General features: G+C 50.9%; 1 protein-coding gene across 1 annotated transcript; it reads left to right on the forward strand.

Moving 5' to 3' along the window:
• Positions 1-255: 255 nt before the first annotated feature.
• On the forward strand, positions 256-14,288 carry LOC133374936 (mothers against decapentaplegic homolog 6-like). The gene is made up of 4 exons (XM_061606284.1): positions 256-374; positions 3,474-3,853; positions 4,988-5,080; positions 9,983-14,288. Exons 2-4 carry the CDS (start codon positions 3,478-3,480, stop codon positions 10,516-10,518), a joined length of 1,005 nt encoding a protein of 334 aa, XP_061462268.1. The 5' UTR covers positions 256-374; positions 3,474-3,477; the 3' UTR covers positions 10,519-14,288.
• The last annotated feature ends 747 nt before the right edge of the window (positions 14,289-15,035 follow it).

Consider the following 15,035-nt stretch of genomic DNA (forward strand, 5'->3'; position numbering starts at 1 on the left):
CTGGGAACTGTAGCTCGAAACTACAGTTCCCAGGATGTGAGAGAGGGATGTGCTTTAAACGTGTGGCGTGTGCACAGCCCTAGAGAGCCCTAACGGACCCTGACTGTCCACCTTGTCTGCTTCCAGTCACATGGCCGGCTCTGACCCTGGCCAAGACTCTTCCAGACCAAGGCTTTTTCAAGCTCTCCCCCCACCCCGTCCCATTTCCTCCCCCTGCCTCTGACTCCCACACAGAGAGAGGCTGAGCTGGGGAAGGATGGGGAGGGAACAGTCAGCAAGAAAAGACCTTGCCAGGAAGTCTGTGAGCTGAGCCGTCCCAGTCTTCTGGCGGGGTCTGCACCCAGTGGTGTGTTCAGCCACCCGTTGCCTGCACAGTGAGTGATTTGTCCTCTCTCGCTTTGACTCTCGTCCGTAACTCCTCTCAGTTAGGAAACCTCTGTCTGGATATTTGTGTGTGTGTGTGGTGGGCACATGTCAGCATCAGCATGCATGTTTGGCACGACGTGGTATAGAGCTTGCTTGGAACCGACGTGTGTGCGCCTGCTTTGAGGCATGCACCTGCATGTCCCCCGCACGAGTGTCGCTTGCGCATGCACGCCTACGGTGCACGGGTGTCGCACAGGGAGACTAGCGTGGGGAGAAGCTGCGTAACCACAGTTGGATCAGCACCGTCGGGGGGGTCATTCATGTGTGCCTGTGTGGGTTAGCGTGCTTAGGTCGCGGGATGAGTGCATGGACGTAGCACGTTGCGATTGCAGGGATCTGCTGAGCTGGCTCCAGCTTTATCAGCTGGGCTGCCTGAATGTGTTCCCCCATAGATATGAGAAAGAACCACAGAATTTCACAGTTGGAAGATGACTTAGAGGTCATCCAATTCATCCCCCAGCCTGATGCTGGAATCTTGTAAGGACAGCACCCCTGGCAGATGACCATCCAGCCTCTACCTAAGCACGCTGGAGAGATCACCATGTCCCGAGTCAGACTGCGCCACCGTGGAACAGTTAAGGACCTAGGCAGCTGTCTTCTAGTGGGTCAGACCGTTGCTCCTTCTAGGTCAGTACTGACTGGCAGGAGCTGTCCAGGATTTCAGTCAGGGTTCTCCCACAATCCCACCTGGAGGTGCCAAAGACTGAGCCTGGGACCTTCTGCACGCAAAGCAGACGCTCTTGAGCCAGGTGTTTCCCTTAGGAAATTTCTTCCTAACGTTTCGCCAAAACCTGCTGCCTTGCAATCTCCGATTGGTTCTAGCCCCGGTTGCGAAGCAGCCACAGGACAAGCCTGCTCTGGCTTCTGCATGACGCTCCTTCAGAGAGCTGAAGACAAGCGTGCCTCTAAGCATGTACAAAGCGTTTTGTTGCCGTATCCACCCGCAGGGCGGCATCTCATATTAATCAGCTTCCAGGGAAAAGGCTGAGATGGCAAGGCGGTTGTTTCCTTTTTTGCAATTAAATCTGTTGAACGGATCACAGATTCCTAACGCCATGCTGATCACAGCTATGAAGAACTGTCTATTTTGGTTCTCTCAGTTTCTCGCTTTGCTAACGTTAAATTCAGTCCTCTATAATCCTGCAGCATTCTGCAATTTTTAAAAAAATCCTCCACCGTATTAGTGCGAATTTCTCCAGATAAACACATTTTTTGTAGGCAGGCAAGCCATTTCTCATCAACGCCCTTTTGCATGTTATTTTCACTCATGTATTCATTTTTATGCACACTTTCCCCTAATATGTGCATTTTTGTAAATGTTGTTCAGCTGGTGAACTGCATCCCGAACGTCTAATAAATACGAATTTCGAAGGATGGCTGCGTTTCCGGTTCTCATATTGTTTTGGAAAGTGCAAAATCCTGCTTGAAATGCGAACTGAATTGAAATTCTCAGCCATCCCTAGTGTATACAATGCTAGGCTAGGTGGACCAATGGTTCTGACTCAGTGTAAGGCCGCTTCCTGTGATGGGTGTCTGTGCGTCAGACCAAATGTATGTGTCCACCCAGATTTGTCCTGCAAAGTTTGTGCGTATTCAGTGGTGCAGTTAGGTCCCTCCGGATGAGGGCTAGAGGAGCCATCCAGTTCCATTTGCTTTTGAAAGCGGCCTTCCCCAATTTGCACTTTCCGAAACAATAAGCAGAATGAAACACCCACCGCCATCCTTCAAAACTCACCCCTCTCCGAATGTTGCAACGCGGCGTTTCCCCAGCCACATAATGCGTGCAAAAAAGGCATATATTAGGGCAAAGTGTGAAGAAAAGGGCATCCGTTCCTGAAAATAGCACACCAAATGCATTCTATCAGAGAAAATTGCTTCACAAAAATGTGTACGTTAAGCTAAAGTGCATACGAAAAAAAGAGACGTTTGCACAAAAATACTAACGAGTTTTTGTGGGGACTTTAACAAAATACAATCGCCAGCTGATGTGGACATGTAGAAAACTGAAGTTTGAAGATTGGGAAAATGAGAAACCTAAATTATCAGATTTGCCCCTCCCTGCTCTAAGCTTAAGGCTCTTACTGGGGTCCCCTCTTTAGAAGGCACCACAGGTTACAGTAATATCTCAGTTAGCAATGTCCTTGCGTTCCTGGACATTCCTTCTTTAACAAAAACTATGGTACCAGAGGTAGGAATAACATGGAAAGAATAGGGAGAGGTTCCCACACCACAAAAAAAGAAAAGCAGTTCAACATATTTCAGCAAACCTTTCATTCAAAACTAACAACATGTACGTCTGAAATGAAACAATCAGGTCAGGCAGGCCTTGCACAGAAACCACTTGAAGGCTTCTTCCAAAAGGCACCCAGGGACTCCTGCCTTGCCTTTTTTCTTTTATCATGTATCATCTTGCTATAGCAATTGAAAGAGTTGAGCACAGTTCTCCTCTCCATACACTCGAGCAGGCAGGTAAAGGGCAGCCACACCCACCACCCGGTGCTTGGTCTCTCTCTCTGCCACCCTCCCCTGCACTTGAGCAGATGCATCTGCAGTAAACAGTGCTTCCAGGGCACCCAAAGCACCGTTTACTGCAGAGGCACCTACACCACCTGGCAAGGAGCGCCATTTCAGCCACGCATGAGCGAGATGCCTGCAGCAGTCACAGTCCAGTAGACAAGGAGCCACATTCTGACTATGTCAGAGTGTGCTCGCCCCCATGCCCCCTGCACCCAAAAAAGACTTTGTTAAAAGGAGCTTATTTCCTGGGTGATTTGTTAACTGGGGTACTACTGTACTTGACAATGTGATAACAAATTGCAACGTGCTGCAGAAACGTGGAGAACCGGGATTTCAGACGGGGAAAATGAGAAACAGTGAGAACCAAAATTAACAGATCCTTCCATCTCTAACTCTGAGTTGAATACAGCCCCAAACGACCAGGCTACCTCACAGGGTTGTTGTGAGAATGATTGAGGGATGCTTTGAACACCCCAAAACATGAAATGGAAGGGGGGGAAATGAATGGTGTTGTTGTTTATGTGTTAAAGCCTCATGTTCCGGCCCCGGCGAGCCAACTTAGCACAACGGCTTTGGAGGCACCGCTGCATCGCGTCCGGCCCAGACGACAGCCACGGGGCCCTGAAACCGGCCGCGCATGCCCTCTTCAAGAAGCTGAAGGAGAAAGAGCTGGAGCTGCTGCTTCGGGCGGTGGAGAGCAAGGGGGCAGGGGAGCTGGGCTGCGTCTGGGTGGAGCCGCGGGCTTCCAAGCCAGGCCTCCCAGCCGCCCTCCTCCTGTGCCGCCTGTTCCGCTGGCCAGACCTGCACCACCTGCAGGAGCTGAAGCGCCTGAGCTTCTGCAAGAGCGCCGGAGGCGAAGGCGCCGTCCACTGTTGCAACCCGCATCATCTAAGCCGGCTCGCCCTCTCCGGTGAGTCAGGCTGGGGGAGGACGGGGGGGGCCTCTCCAGTGGCGGCTGGTGGCGCCATGTCAGTGGAACCCGCTCTGGGTTTTAAGCTGAACTTTCAAGGAAGTTCCCCAAGGTGCTGGGAGCTTTTGGATAAACCGGGGTTGGGGAACGTTTTTCAGTCTGAGGGCCACGTTCCCTTCTAGGCAACCTCCCAGGGGCCACACGCCAGTGGTAGGCAGGGCCAGAAGCAAAAGTGGGCGGAGCAACAAATGTTAATGTGCTCACGGATTCGATCCTCCATTCTGGCAAACAGGAAGCACAATCAGAGCCTATGTAGGTTTTCATTCTGTATAGGAGAGCTAATTTCCGCATCTACTCTCTCACAACCCTCTCTTTACCCTCCATCTAGGCCAAAAAAAGGCACAATCAGACCTCAAGGACCTATTCCGGCCAGGCGAAAACACTCAAACAGAGTGCAAATCAGGGCCAGTGAGGGGTGTAGCCTGGGGAGACTCTCAAGGGCCAGGTAGAGAGGCCTAGAGGGCCTGAGGTTCCCCATTCCTGGACTGAGGTGTCTGTTTTGGTCCGACTACCTCAACCCAGAGAAATGTGCCAAAGGAAGGCAAACTCTTGCCAAGGACCAGTGATCCACAAGCCAGACAGGTCGCCGCTGTTGGAAGCGCCTTGCCCAGTGGAACAATTTTGGCACATTTGCATCGACAAGCGGTCTCCCCACTGAACTGTTTGCCGTCGGCCGCAGCAGTGAACTGGGTGGCATGTAACACGGACAGGTCTCTGCCCCCAGGAGCTTACAATCAAAGCGGTTAACACTTTGTGGTTCAGTCCCGCTTTCTGCAGGGAACGCTCTGGCAAAGCAGCACCCTGCGAGATAAAGGTTCCAGTTCCCCATGCAGCTGCAAATTGACTCTTGTCCCCCTCCCATCAGTGATGTCAGCTGATGGACAGGTGGGCATGGTTTTGGGGGGGAGGAACGACCCCAGGAGCCAATCTCGGCCCACGGACCAGAAGTTCCCCACCTCTTGATCAAAACACAGGCCCTCATCACTGTAAACCGCGTTAAGCTGAGCAGCCTTGACCAGGGCAGGCATAGGGAGGAGTTAAATGTTTCTCACGATTTTTTTCTTTTCTTAACAGAGACTCCCCCGCCCCCCTACGGCAAGACCTCCCCTTTCGCCAGACCTTTGAAGTGCCCCAACACCTTGGACAACAACCGTAAAATATGGCAAGGTGAGAAAGTGGGGAAATTTGGCAAGGTTAGGAAAAAAGCCTGTTCCGGAGCTGGGGCAGAATCCGTGCCAGGGCTCAGCCAGGAAATGTGCGATCAGCTTCTAATCTGGATTCTCGGCTGAGAATCCTTGAAGGGCCGTAGCTTTGGGGTTGAGCACATGCCTTGCCTACAGAATGCCCCAGGTTCAATCCCCAATGACATCTCCAGGTAGGGCTCAGAGAGACCCCTGGAGCGCTGCTGCCGGTCAGTGTAGACAATACAGAGCTAGGCGGACCAATGGTATGACTCAGTATAAGGCCGCTTCCTATGTTCCTGTTTAAAATTAGCTGCTTGTTTAGAAATGTATTTGTAAGGGCATGCCGTAACTCAATGAAAGAGAACCTGCTTTCCATGGAGGAGGTCCCAGATTCAATCTCCAGCGTCTCTAGGTAGGACTCGGACAGACCCCTGTCTCAAACCCTGGAGAGTTGCTGCTGGTTAGTGTAGACACTACTGTGCTAGATGGACCAGTGGTCCATAAAAGACAGCTTCCTGGCATCTCCAAGTACCAGTTGCTGGAGAGAAATAATGGGCCGCTTGTACTGCCCTTCAACCGTGGGCCCCCGGATGTTGTCGGACTACAACTCCCATCAACCCCAGCCAGCTTAAAGGTTGAAGGACAGTGGGCTATTGCATTTACGCCCTGCTAGTGTGGTGCAGTGGTTAGAGTGTTGGACTACGACCCAGGAGACCAGGGTTCGGCTCCCCACACAGCCGTGAAGTTCACAGGGTGACCTTGGGCCAGTCACTGCCTTTCAGCCTCAGAGGAAGGCAAAGGTAAACCCCTCTGAATACCGCTGACCATGAAAACCCTATTCATGGGGTCGCCCATAAGTTGGGATCGACTTGAAGGCAGCCCATTTCCATTTTTGTAGGCTTCTCAGAGACGTCTGGTTGGCCACTGTAGGAGAAAGGAGGCTGGCCTACATAGGCTTGTGGTCTGATCCCGCCGGGCTCTTCTTGTGTTCTTGTGCCTGCCTCGCTCAGAGCCACTCATAACAGTGGCCCAAACCTGCCACCTCCCTTTGCCCAACAGTAGAACCAGCCACCTCTGGCAAAAAAATACCATACAAACCAACCAACCCACCCAACTCCTGCAGTTAGAAGAACGTTTGAGTGAAATTTGGATCCTGAGCACCGACTTCATTGCTCTCTCCTCAAGAGGAGGAAAAACAGCCAGAGAGGGAGGGAAGGGCTGGGGGCTGAAGGTCTTCCTGAATCCTTTGCAGAGGGAGGGACGACGACAGACGCCTGCCCGTTATTTCTGGTTCCCGGCGGCTGGTAGGAAGTGAAGCCCGCAGAGACACAGACAATGTGCCTTGACGTACAAAGCGGCCCGGGATCTTGGCGCCCGGCCACGCCGCCCGGTCTGAGAGAGCTCTCGGCGCCTGGGCTGGCCTTTCCTCTGTCTCAGCCAAAGATGTGGCCCCGGCAAGGAGCTGCGGACCTACGTGCTGCTTTGCAGCGCTCCGGAGCGGCTCGGAGGCAGCCCCAGTGGGATTTCCCGACCCCATTGTCCCAGGAGGCCTTTGTCCGAGCACAAACTCCAACTCTCCTTATTCACCAGGAGGAACCGTTCATTGTTTTTTTAAAAAATCGATCTTCTCCAGTAAAATCAACATCCCTATTTTTTAAAAAATTATTGTCATTATTGCCATTTGGAGGGGATGCCTTGCTATGATTGGTGAAGGGCCTTTTGGAGAACAGAGGGACCTGCTTTATACAGAGTCAGACCATTGGTCCAGCTAGACTAGTATTGTCTACACTGACTGGCAGCAACTCTGCAGGGTTTCCGACAGGGAATCTCTCCCAGCCCTACTGTGAGATGCCATTGGGGACTGAACCTAACCCTTCTGTATGAAAGACAGGTGCTCTGCCACTGAGCTATGCCCTTTCCCAGTGGTAGAGTCATAGAGTTGGGAGGGGCCTATAAAGCCATCAAGTCCAACCCCCTGCTCAGGGGCATCCAAAAAGTCCCAGGCATCTTCAGGGAGAGCAGAGAGAGAGAGACCCCCTGCCTGGAAATTCTGAAGAGCGGCTGCCAGTCAGGGTAGACAATATTGAGCCAGATGGATCAATGGTCTGACTTGGTCTTATGTTCCTAGTCAAGGGCAGCCCTTTGTCCAGGACCAGGAGGACTGGAAACTTCATTTGTTCATTTGTTTTTAGGTGATGGGCCGTAGCTCAGTGGCAGAGCACCTGCTTTGCATGCAGAAGGTTCTGGGTTCAATCCCTGGCATCTCCAGGTAGGGCTGGGAGAGCCGCCCCCTCCCTGGAACCCTGGCGAGCCACTGCCAGTCAGCACAGACAACACTGGGCTAGAGAGATCCCGATGGTCTCAATGCGCCGGTCTCCAGCGCATACGTGTGTGTCAACAAAACATCACAAAAAGGCAACTTTGATGTGACCGAGCACCGTACATATGGTTGTCCAATGAGCTGGAATCCATCCCCCTTCATAGGGTTCCCCAGTGCAATCCAGCAGAGATGCTCTGTATTTCCATTTAAATTAGAGTTGCTGTTTCTAAATTTCGTTGCACGCACCCCAATCTCAGAGTGGCAAGAGATTTCTACGGTCTCTAGCACTTACCCAGGGTTTGGTTTCCTTGGAATGAAGGGATGGAAGGATCCATCGATTTTGGTTCTCTCAGTTTCCAATTTCTCCCATCTTAGATTCAGTTTCTCTGCCTCTCTGCAGCAATTTGCAGCTTTTTTTTTAAACCTCATGAAAATTCTTCAGCATTTCAGTACAAATTCCTCCAAATAAACAATTTTTTTGCATGCAGTTTTGACTAACATACACATTTTTGCAAGCAAGTTGGCAAGCATGTTTTGCAGGTTGGCAAGCATCTTAATGATATTTTCACGAATATCTTCATTTTTATGCACCCTTTCCCCTATTATATTAATTTTTGCAGACATTTTGCATTGCAAAATTCAGATAATAAGTGCAGGTTTTGTAGGACGGCTGTGTTTTGGGTCTCAGATTGTTTAGTAAAGTACAAATTTGATAGAGTTGGCTTCAAACCGAATCTAATTTCTCTCCCATCCCTGCTGGAGACTGTGGTGTCTTTAGATGTATGGTTTTGCTTACACATGCGTATACAGGCATACCCCGCTTTAATTCCGGGGAGGGCTAACTTTTTTGGGATATTTTATTATCTATTGATCGCCCTAACTGATTTCATGCTGCTGTGATTAATGATTGTACTGATTTTATTGTATTTTATCTGTATTGTAAGTTACTGAATTTTAGTTTGTACGTCGCCTAGAGTGGCTTCGGCCAGATAGGCGACACAAAAATTAAATTTATTATTATTATATTATTAACGTTCGCAATGGGACCGGAGCGTATACTTTAAGCGAAAATAAACTTTAAGTGAAGCAATTGTCTTCACTTGTACTGCACGCAATCACCACTAGATGGCAGCGGCGTCATGCCAATAAAGTGTACGTTATTGCGAAGTGCGCGAACGTTAAGCGGGCTATGGGGACGTATGGAGCATGTACGTTATAGCGAGGCGACGTTAAGTGAAGCGACGTTAAGCTCGGTATGCCTGTATACAACTTGCAGATAAGATGGAAGGGCTAACGGCATGAACAATCCAACAGACCTTGCTTCCCCATTAGGCAGAGCTAGCGCCAGAGGGTGGCCAGGTCGGGCTCTGGCTAAGGGCTGCTGTGGCCCCTCTTTAGACTGGAAGGGCAGCACTCCCTTTCTGCGATTTGTGGCAGTGTTGACTCCTGACACTGCCGCAGATCACAGACAGGGAGCTCCCAGGCACACACACACACACAGACTGTGTGGGCTTCAATAAGCTTGCACGCACACCCCACCTACCTCTCCTGTTGCTGGGAATGCTGTATGCGTTGCCTGCCATCAGCCAAGATGGCAGCGGAGGCTTCCCTAAGGAGCTGATGCCCCTGCTGCCATCTTAGTTGATGGCAGTCATGTGCACATGCATAGCATAGCATGCATGCATGCTGTCAACTAAGATGGCAGCGGGGGCATCAGCCCCCTTAGGGAAACCCCCGCTGCTGTCTTGGTGGATGCGCAGCGCGCAAGCGGTTAACACAAGGCGATGGGAGAGGCAGGTGGGGTGTGCGGGCAGGTGCTGTGGGCCCGGGGCAGGCTGGTGCCCAAGGGCCCAGTCATGCCTGGCGCCAGCCCTGCTGTTAGGCTTCAAGAGAGTTGCCCCATCGCCATAGCCTTGGATCCACCACAGGGAGTGAAGCAATTTTCCAGCTCCTAGTTTCAGATCAGCCCAAAACACACAAAAAACTACTTCCCCCTAGAGTGGGGGATGGGATGGGCTCCAGTCAGGTGGGGAGGAAGGCCGCCCTCGTTCCTATGGCAACATATCTGCTTCTCCACTAAGTCTTCAGACATGTAAATCAGGCCCATTGGCTTCACAAAGAAACTGGCCTGAGCAGCTCAGCAGGACAGGCTTGGAGGATCCTCGCAAGGGATGGGGGGGGGAGACATTCGATTCGGCTCGCATGTGAAGCAGAATCTGTCACATTCCCACTTTCCGAAACGACACGAGAACCAAAACCCGAGCCTCCTCTCCGAATCTTGCAATGCTGTTCTCCAGCCGAAACAATGTTTGCAAACGTGTACCTATTAGGGGAAAGCATGTGTTCGACTGAATATATGAATGAAAATACCAAAACACCCCCGAAGATGCATACTATTATGGGAGCAACGGCTTGCAAACAAAGTGTACGAGAGTCAAAGCTGCCTTCAAAGACGGGTTTCTTATTTGGAGAACCGAATTTCAGATGGGAAAGCACCCAGCGGACATCATGCAAAGCAGCCTCTCAATCCTATCACAATATGTACCCCCTTTTCTCATCCCGCAGACACCAGCCTCTCTCAGCACTCCCTCAAAGATGGCTACTGGTGCAAACTGGCCTACTGGGAGTACCGCCTGCGAGTGGGGAGGCTCTACCCCGTGCACGAAGATTACGTCAACGTCTTCTCCGACCTCCCTGCCGGCAGCGGGTTCTGCCTGGGCCAGCTGGCCTCGAGGAACCGCAGCCAGGTGGTCCAGCGGGTCCGGGCCAAGATCGGGCAGGGCCTGCTCCTGAGCCATGAGGGGAGCGGCGTCTGGGCCTACAACCGCAGCGACCACCCTCTCTTTGTCTGCTCCCCGACCCTGGGGCCTCCGGGGAGCCCCAGCCCAGCCGTTCACAAGCTCCTTCCGGGCTACTCCATCAAGGTGTTTGATTACGAGCACGCAGGCAACCTGGCCGACTGGCCGGGCCATGGCGAGGGGCCTTATGATGCTCACACCATCCGGATCAGTTTCACCAAAGGCTGGGGTCCCTGCTATTCCCGTCGGTTCATCACCTCTTGCCCCTGTTGGTTGGAGGTTCTGTTGAACGCACCCAGATGAAGAGGATGAGAAGGAGCCAGGAAAGGGGGTGGTGGTTTGGTGCCCCCCTCCCTCGCTCGGAGCCCTGGGGAGTTCAATCCCAGTTTCCTTTAGTGGAAAGAGTGAGAGCTCTGGGAGCATTCAGTGGCTTTTCTGAATTATCTGTTACTTTATACATATACAGGTTGAGGGGGTAGCATAATACAGGGTAGCATAAAGGAGAGCAAGTAAGTACAGTTAGTCGTAGTCACAAAGCAGAGCAGGGTCCGACAAGGTCAGGTTCACACTGGACGGCTTTTTCTAGAACGTCTACACTGCGCAAGTAGACCAGTTTCTCTTAGAAACTGGTCCGACCGATTCAACCGCTTCCTCCCAAAGTACCCTGGGAATTGTAGTACTTCTGCAAAAAGGAAGTTCTTTTCCATTTTGGGGCACCCCTGCCCCTCGATAGAACTACAATTCCTAGGGTTTGTCGTGTAAATGTGGTTGCTGCTTTGGGGCTGGAGGGCAACAACTCATAGCAGTCTGTCTTTGCAACGAGGAAAGGTGAAAAACACTTGGGCCTTTAAAGGGGAGAAATACAACATGAAATTATAAGCTGAATGGCAATAGGTGTAGGACTGGCAAGTCAAAGTATTTCTGTATCCAACCACACAGTTCACTTCTGCCATTCACTGTGGGTGAGGGCCCCCGCTGCCTTAGACGGTCTTAGGAAAGGGGATTAGAGAGATTCATGGAGGAGGATTGGTCTACCCTCTTAAACGTGGTAGCTAAATGGAACCTCCATTCGCAGAAGCAGCCTACCTCTGAATACCCCAAGCTGGGGATAGGCAGCAAGGGGAATGACCCTCAGCTTCCCACCTTGCATGTAGGAACATAGGAAGCCGCCTTGTACGGAATCAGACCAATGGCCCATCTAGGTCGGTATTGTTTACCCCGGCTGCCAGCGGCTCTCCAGGGTTTGAGGCGAGTCTTTCCCAGCCCTACCTGAAGATGCCAGAGATCAAACCTGGGACCAAAGCAGGTGCTCTATCACTGACTGACGGCTCTTCATGTAAAAAAGTTTCCAGCCCTCGTGGTTCTGAGTAACGGGGTGATTTAAAGAGGAATCAAGAAGCTGCCTTCTACCAAGCCCAGGCCACTGGTTCTTCAACTTTGGGTCCCCAGATCTTGTTGGACTACAGCTCCCATGATCCCTTGTCCAGTGGCTAAGCTGGCTGGGAATGACGGGCATTGTAGTCCAAGGACGTCTGGGGACCCAAGGTTGAAGAACAGCAGTCTATAATGACTGGCAGTGGCAGGGCGTCTGAGAGGGGCCCATTTCCGACCCTACCTGGAGATGTCATTGGGGATTGAGCCTGGGACCTTCTGCATGCAAAGCAGATGCTCTGCCCCTGAGCGGCGGTCCTCGTGAACTTCCCAGAGGTATCCCACGGGCTGCTTTTGGGGAACAGAACACTGGGCTTAGATAGACCTTTGGTCTGATCTGTCACAATCCTCCGCATGTAAGGCAAAGAAGGGAGAGGGAGCCAGAGAGCTAAATGGTAGTGTAGAAAAGGCAGGTAAGGAACTATTGCTTGCGTCCCGACTGTTCAGATCTTTAACGTTTACGTAAGTGCCCAGCTTTGGCTGAGATGGTTTTCTTCCCTCGATTTTTATTATTATTTGCTGTCAGTACTTTGTGTTTATTTCTAGCGTGCTAGGCGCTGCATAGAGCATGTAACGCAATCCTTGCGCAGGAAAAAACAACATTCGCACCGCCTGCCTTCCAACCCGCGTCCGACTGTGGCGTAGAGGGAGTGCTCCAGGGGGGATCCTTAGTGAAAAAGAAGGGGGGGAGGTGATTGTGGATGGGAGGCTGAGAAACCTTTGCTGGAAAGGTGGGTCTCGCGGAGGGGTCTGAAGAAGGAAAGAAAAAGGACAAATACGTGGGAGGGAGGAATGCGCCACCTGTAAGGAGCATGAAGAAGCAGAAGGGTGCAAGACGCCGGGGTATGTGTGGATAAAGGGGGAGGCTGAGGAAGTTACACTATGACTATGTAGGAGCCTTATAATACCTTTTGTAGGCATGACAGGCCAAACATTTTTATGCCCAGTTTTGCTGTGAGGGGTGGGTGGGGCAGAGATATGCTACCATGATGTGGGTATCTCTTGCAACAGCAGCATACCTGGCGTTGCACCAGCGTCTGCAGCAGCACTTCTGCCAGATCCTGTCGGAAACTGCCTAATATCTAGGCTGCCTAGTTGGGCCATCTAGGTCAGTATTGTCGACGGTGACTGGCAGCAGCTCTCCAGGGTTGTTGTTTATTTTCCCAGACAGAGAAAATTCTCAGCCCGTACCTGGAGATGCTGGGGATTGAACCAGGGACCTGTGGCATGCACAGCAGATGCCCTACCGCTGAGGTATGGCTGCCCCTAAGCCAGCATAACTGGAGGATAAGATTGTGCCTCAAAAATCACAAAGGAGGAAGCTAGCTTTTGAGTTATACAGAATTCTTCCTCCTTGTCCTGGATTTTTTTTTTTTTTAAAGGAGAAAAAGAGAGTTACTAGAACAGGGCTTAGCAAAAGTTCTGTGTTTAAGATGGTGATTCAGGAAGGACAAATTAGGTTAGTTGGTGGCCAGGACAAAATTCCTCATGCTGGAACAACGGCTGATTATTCAGTTTGGGAGAAACAGGAGTGTAGACGTCTGGGGTGGCAGAGGGTCATAGACCCCTTGCTTTTTTGGAAGCAGGGTCCTAGCCAGGGCCTATGAACGAGCCAATCATCATGAAAGGGGAGCGTGTTAGCCACTGGGGAGAGTCCTTGTCCTTTCGTGCTGATTGGAGCCAATCTAAGTTGAAAGGAGATGAGTCAGCCACTGAGAAGACTCTTCTCAGTAGTGAACACACAGCCTCCATGCTGATAGGCTCCTAGGGATGTCTGTTGTAACGGAGTTGGAGATGACATGGAGGGCAAGGAAGATGAAGGAAAGGGGGCATGACTGTGACTATCATGAAGGGACCCTGCAACTTCTGAATTTACCACTATGCTGCTGGATAGGAACGTATTATGTGTGTGGGTGAGGCAAAGGGATATCCCTGCTGGGGAGGGGGGATGTGATTCTCAGCCAGATTTAAAGGCCTGCTGTCAGATATACTCAAGATTAAATTGCCAAAAAGTGGCGTATTAAAAAAAAGTGCTGTGGTTTTTAACCAAATCGGATCATAATGGCAAGGTTATCGACACAGATCAAATGGTCTCTCCAGTCAACAAAACACTCTCATTAATGTGTGTGTGTGTGTATATATATATATATATACACACACACACATATATATACATATATATAAACCTGGGACCTCTGTAGGATTTGTGCCGTTGGCACGCCTATTTGGTATGGAGGCTGATTTCATGGTTTGCACTGAGGACGAAATACAACCCTTTTCAGCAGAGTGGACCATTCACACGCTTGGCTGAAAGTGGCCTGTTAAATTGTAAGCGTCTCGGAGCGGGGACCTATATTTTTTTGGAAAAAGTGCCGTGCATTCAGGGAGGGGGGAATCATCATCACTTTCAACCAGTCCAGTGATATACATTCATGGAGAGGTGAGCAACCTCAGGTCTGGAGGGGATAAACGTGCCTCCCTGCCTGCACACGACTCTCTCTGGCTCCTCCCTAGCCACACCCTCTCTTCTGAAGCCACACCCCTCTCTGGCCTTGCTTCACACTGTCCTTGAGTGGTTGTGCTTGACTGGAATGTACATCTCTGACCGCAGATCACGTCTCTTGCTTTCCAGGGAGCTAGAGAGGTGTGTGAGTGTGTGTAGACATTAGCCTTCTGTACCACATTAAAATTTACCTCGCTTGCTTCACTTTTGCCTCTGGCCCCTACCATCACTGGCATGCGGCTCCCGGAAGGTTGCCCAGAAGGAATGCGGCCCTCAGGCTAAAAATAGTGGCCCACACACAATGTTAGAAAGATGGGCAATCTGTCAGTGGCAATTCATCTGTGATGAAAGACACCACTGGATTTTATAACTGGCATCTATCTTTGGTTCTAAGCTTGATCCATCGGCTGGGCCAGTGGTGGGCAGACTTCAAGCCTGCAGAAGATGATGATGATGATGATGATGTCACATTCCGTGCAAAGCAACCCAAAGCGACGTAACAACAAGATTAAAACCAATTATAACAAACCCAACCCAACTTTAAAAACAACTTTCATGTTGCTTTTTTACTAGAACCCTGAAGCTGACCAAAGAGATCCAGGTGCAAACTAGTGGCTTGGCCAGGCAGACGTAAGGTTAAGCAGCAAGGTGTCCCTGAGTACATCCTCAGTCCAAGAACTTGTGATCAGTACCAGATCCAAGTTCGCAAGTCCTTTCACACAGCCGAGCCCTTGGACAAGACAGTCTCTCGAGGGGCCGCCTCCCTCACTGAAACTGGAAAGCAAATGGGTGCTTACAGCAAGAGTACCTCTGAGCACGTCCAGAGCCATGCAAAGAAAGGTCATTTGAGCATCCCTGAGCATTTGCAAGGATTGTGAAGACATGT

The sequence above is a fragment of the Rhineura floridana genome, chromosome 22 (assembly GCF_030035675.1).
Source record: "Rhineura floridana isolate rRhiFlo1 chromosome 22, rRhiFlo1.hap2, whole genome shotgun sequence".
In the NCBI taxonomy this organism is placed as follows: domain Eukaryota; kingdom Metazoa; phylum Chordata; class Lepidosauria; order Squamata; family Rhineuridae; genus Rhineura; species Rhineura floridana.

Coding starts and splice junctions, on each gene's coding strand:
- LOC133374936 (XM_061606284.1), top strand. CDS start 3,478: ATGTTCCGGCCCCGGCGAGCCAACTTAGCACAACGGCTTTGGAGGCAC. Junction 3,854..4,987: donor AAGCCGGCTCGCCCTCTCCG/GTGAGTCAGGCT, acceptor TTTTCTTAACAG/AGACTCCCCCGCCCCCCTAC. Junction 5,081..9,982: donor CAACCGTAAAATATGGCAAG/GTGAGAAAGTGG, acceptor CTCATCCCGCAG/ACACCAGCCTCTCTCAGCAC.